Consider the following 4,118-nt stretch of genomic DNA (forward strand, 5'->3'; position numbering starts at 1 on the left):
ATTTTTTCCATTTTTTTACTAAATGTGTTTCAAACTTTGAAAATATAAGAAATCATTTTTAATTTTTGTTCTTAAAAAAAAGTTTCTGAAAACATTTAAGAAATCTTAGCAAGAATATTCATTTAATATAGCTGATACGAATAGTCATTTAAGTAAATGAAAGACATGGTGTAATTTATTTTTTCTTAGAAAATAAAATTTTTTATTTGTTGCATGGATCGATATAACTTTATGAGATTGAAAATTGAAAATTTAAGATACTATACTTAAGAAATTGTAATTAATTTTACCCTTTCAAATTATATCATGATCAAAGTTAATTACTTCAATCAAAGAGGTTTATCACTTGTGTATGTAGTATTAAGGTGCTAGCGGTGGCATTAAAATTGGCTCCATGCAACTTTTTTCCACAATAGTTGAGTTGATAAGTATTTACTGGTTCTCATTTGACTTATCGTTGACATTATTTTTTTACCTATTACTAATAGTCTGCCATATCAGCTGTTGTGAAAATATTGTGTCTATACACTTTTTACTATTTTTCATTTGGATCCATCATTAACATTATTATTTTTTACCTATTATTAATAATTTGTCACGTAAATAGTCATGAATCTTTCTGTTTTATAAACTTTCTCTTTTGTTCAGTCGTCCATTGGAGGAGTTTTACTTCCGAAAATGCTAGGTAGACCAAATTTTTTTACTGAAAGTTCACTTGCCAGTGGGGCCTAGGTGATGTAAAGTCTTGAGAAGTTGTGAGACAACCGGATCCCATTGCCATTCGCTATACTCTTGTAAGTGAGTGCACATTTTGGTGGAAACTTTCGCCTTAGGCCAGGTAGAATTACTCTTTTAATTTATTGTGATCTACACAAACAGTTGAAAAATGTGACCTTTTTATAATTGATTTTTTGTTACAATCATTTCAATAGAATTTGGGTATATCAAAAGACAATGAAGGGTTATAAGTTCTCTTGTCATAAATACTAAATAGAGCATGATCACGTGAGTTCAAATTAGCTGAATGGGTAAAAATATGCTATTAGTTCATATTCCATCGTATCAATAAATAAAAAATAAACAAATACAAATAACCCTCTCTAATTAAAAATTCTATTTTGGATAACTATTTAATTTTTTTGAATTAATATTTGACAAGTTGTAGTCTTAAAAGTGGCTTTGGTTTACATTCAATGCTCTAATGTACTGGACACGACACATAGGGGTGGCAAAATTTGACACGATCCTCGAATCCGACACGACTAACCTATTTATAAACAGGTCATGGGTTGAGGCTAAATGGGTTCAGATTATATTTGGGTTGACACGGTTAACTCGATTAATAAACAGGTTGGGTTTGTGTTCAGCATGCGAATCCGTCTGACCCGTTTGACCCGTTTAGCTTATAAAGTTATTAGTTATTTTGATATTATTACTTAATTTATGGTTGTTTTTATATGTTTATTACTATATTTATAGTTGAAATTGTATTTTAATATTATATACATGGGAATTGATAAAGATTATATTGGTTAAGTATGACCTATTAATTAAATAGATTATAAAACAGGTCATTTGTATTTACTTTTACATAACTTGTTAATTAAATGAGTTAAACGTGTCGGGTTGGGTTGACCTATTTACTAAACAGGTTGTGTTCGGGTTGAGAATTTCTAACACGTTTAGTAAACAGATCAGGTTCAGGTCAACCCATATAGCTAAATGCTCATGACTTGACACGACACGAACCCGACTCGTGAACACGAATTGCCACCCCTAACGACATATGTCTAAGGTCCAAGTTTAGTCACTTAGGCTGCGTTTGGTTCGATGTAAATCGAATTCTAAGTGTAAAATGAATGCAGGGGAAAATGAATTCCCGTAAAGAAATTAAAATCCTGGCCTTTGGGTGTGCAATGAAAAATAGTTTAGAAAATGATTTTCAATGTTTGGTAACATTCTGAAAATGCTATTTTCCTACAAATTTTTCACATTTTCTCAGCTTCCAAACAAATTTTATATCAGAAAATCCACCACCACCCATACCAGCACTCACAGAAAATCCACCACTATCCACATAAAACCCACCACCACACAACACAAAAACCACCAAATCACCACCACCCACACCACCACAACAAAAAAAAAAAAAATCAAAGATCAAAGAGAGAAAGCAGATCGGTGAGTGGCGGATGACGAGGTGATCTAGAGGGCGGCGGCGACGATCAGACCCGGTTCAAAAATAAAAACAAAAATCAAAGGCATGATCTTGCCGGCACGATCTTGACGGGACGATCTCGGTGACGATGATCTGACCCAGAGGAGGACGGCGCGATTGGCGGGACGATCTCGCCGGCGCGATCTCGCCAACACGTCTGGCGTTGGGGCGCAATCTAACTCACTCTCTTTACTCTCTCTTCTTGCTCTTTCTCTCTCTCTCTCTCTCTCTTTGGGTGTCTGTGAGTCCGGAAATGATTTGAAGGTAAAGCAGAAACGTAAATCATTTTCCGAGTCAAAGGCTTTATTTTACGGTCAAAGTTATTCATTTTCCGGAAAACTTTATTTTACATGTGCACCTAAACATGCTGTTGGGTGTAAAATGAATTCCGGAAATCATTTACACCCAAAACAAACGCAGCCTTATTAACCTCATATTCCACCTATTTTGGACAGAAATTTTTCCCTAGAAAGCGGAGCTTGATTTACGCCACAAATTATATTCATTTCTTGCCAAAACGTATTGACTTGTGGGACCGGTATTCACTCCTAGTGATGTTGGCATGATGCAACCAACTAAGCTAAAAGTCCTTAATGGTATTTGGCATGATGTTAATCAGTTAAAGTAAACAATTACATCTCTGCCAAAAGTGTACTCGGGTTCTCCCAATTTTGAATGAATTAATTTCATCATCCAAATGAAATATGATAAATTTAAAGAATTCATATAATTAAAAACAAAAATAAGTTCAATCATAAAATTTATCCATTTCACTTGAACTTCCTCATGGAAAAAAGGAACACCCAACAAAATAAACAGTCATATTATGTGGATTCTCTGTGTTATTAACATTGCAGCCAAGTCACATATGGATCTTACATGACTATATATAATCTCATTCTCGCAAACTAGGACATTACAAACAGTTTAGATACAACTGCACAAATTTCACAGAGACCCTTCAAACCCTTGTTATTGGTGGTGAGTGGAGAACGGGTTCCCTTAAAAGAGGTTTCACAATCATCAGTAGCAGAAGATGCAATACGAGACAACTTAGCCAAGGAGTCAAAGGTCTCAGAGTCCAAGTCATCGTGAGCCTCTAGTAGCTTCGAAACAGCCTTGGTGTAATCACGATCACACCTTTTGAGACGTGGCATTTGGCTTGCGGTGGCATTCTTTAGCAGCAAATTTATTCGGTCGTGAGTGGTGGTGGCGCTCTGGTAGGCCGAGCCAAATATGACATAGGCCAGCACATAGCGATCGGCTTCTGGGGTACGTGGATCGGCATAAAGAGTCTCAACACAGAAGTTGTAATTGGAGGTTTGGCTACATACTTTTTTCACAAGATTGGTTGGCTGAATAGCTGTAGTAGCAGCAGCAGCAGCAGCAGCATAGGAGGGTTGGATGAAGATGGAGACAGCAAATAACAAGGAGAGACAGAGATAAGAATATGCGACTATTTTCATTTTTTTTTTTTTGGATGAAAAAACTGAGTAGAATAGATGTGCTGTATTTTGTGGCAGCTTCGTTGGTGTGTCTATATATATATATATCTTCCTTGTTACATGAGCAGTTTGATGGGGAAATTGAACCATCAGCCAATCATTCAATCAAGGACAAATCTGAGTTGTCATTGTATAATTATCCTTAAATATTTATTTTTCAATTGGAACGTGCAAGTAAATGTAATGTTTTTTTTCTTTTCTGTTTAAGATGCTGCTATTTATGGTCGAAATAAATGTGATCTTTTTTTTTTTGAAAGCGAAATAAATGTGATCTTAGTCTTACTTTTAATAAGTAGATTTTTAGTGGAAGAAGGAAGGTGGGTTTCAACTTTCAAACCTTCCCGGAAAATGATTATTACACACAGGGGTGTAGGCAAAAGAGGAGTGGGGAGGGG

At 35.3% G+C, this 4,118-nt stretch overlaps 1 protein-coding gene across 1 annotated transcript; it reads right to left on the reverse strand.

Annotated features, from left to right (window-relative positions):
* Positions 1-2,965: 2,965 nt before the first annotated feature.
* Positions 2,966-3,767, reverse strand: LOC115992830 (pectinesterase inhibitor-like). The gene has a single exon (XM_031117067.1). It carries the CDS (start codon positions 3,682-3,684, stop codon positions 3,127-3,129), a length of 558 nt encoding a protein of 185 aa, XP_030972927.1. The 5' UTR covers positions 3,685-3,767; the 3' UTR covers positions 2,966-3,126.
* Positions 3,768-4,118: the final 351 nt, after the last annotated feature.

This window comes from Quercus lobata, chromosome 5, assembly GCF_001633185.2.
Source record: "Quercus lobata isolate SW786 chromosome 5, ValleyOak3.0 Primary Assembly, whole genome shotgun sequence".
Taxonomy (NCBI): domain Eukaryota; kingdom Viridiplantae; phylum Streptophyta; class Magnoliopsida; order Fagales; family Fagaceae; genus Quercus; species Quercus lobata.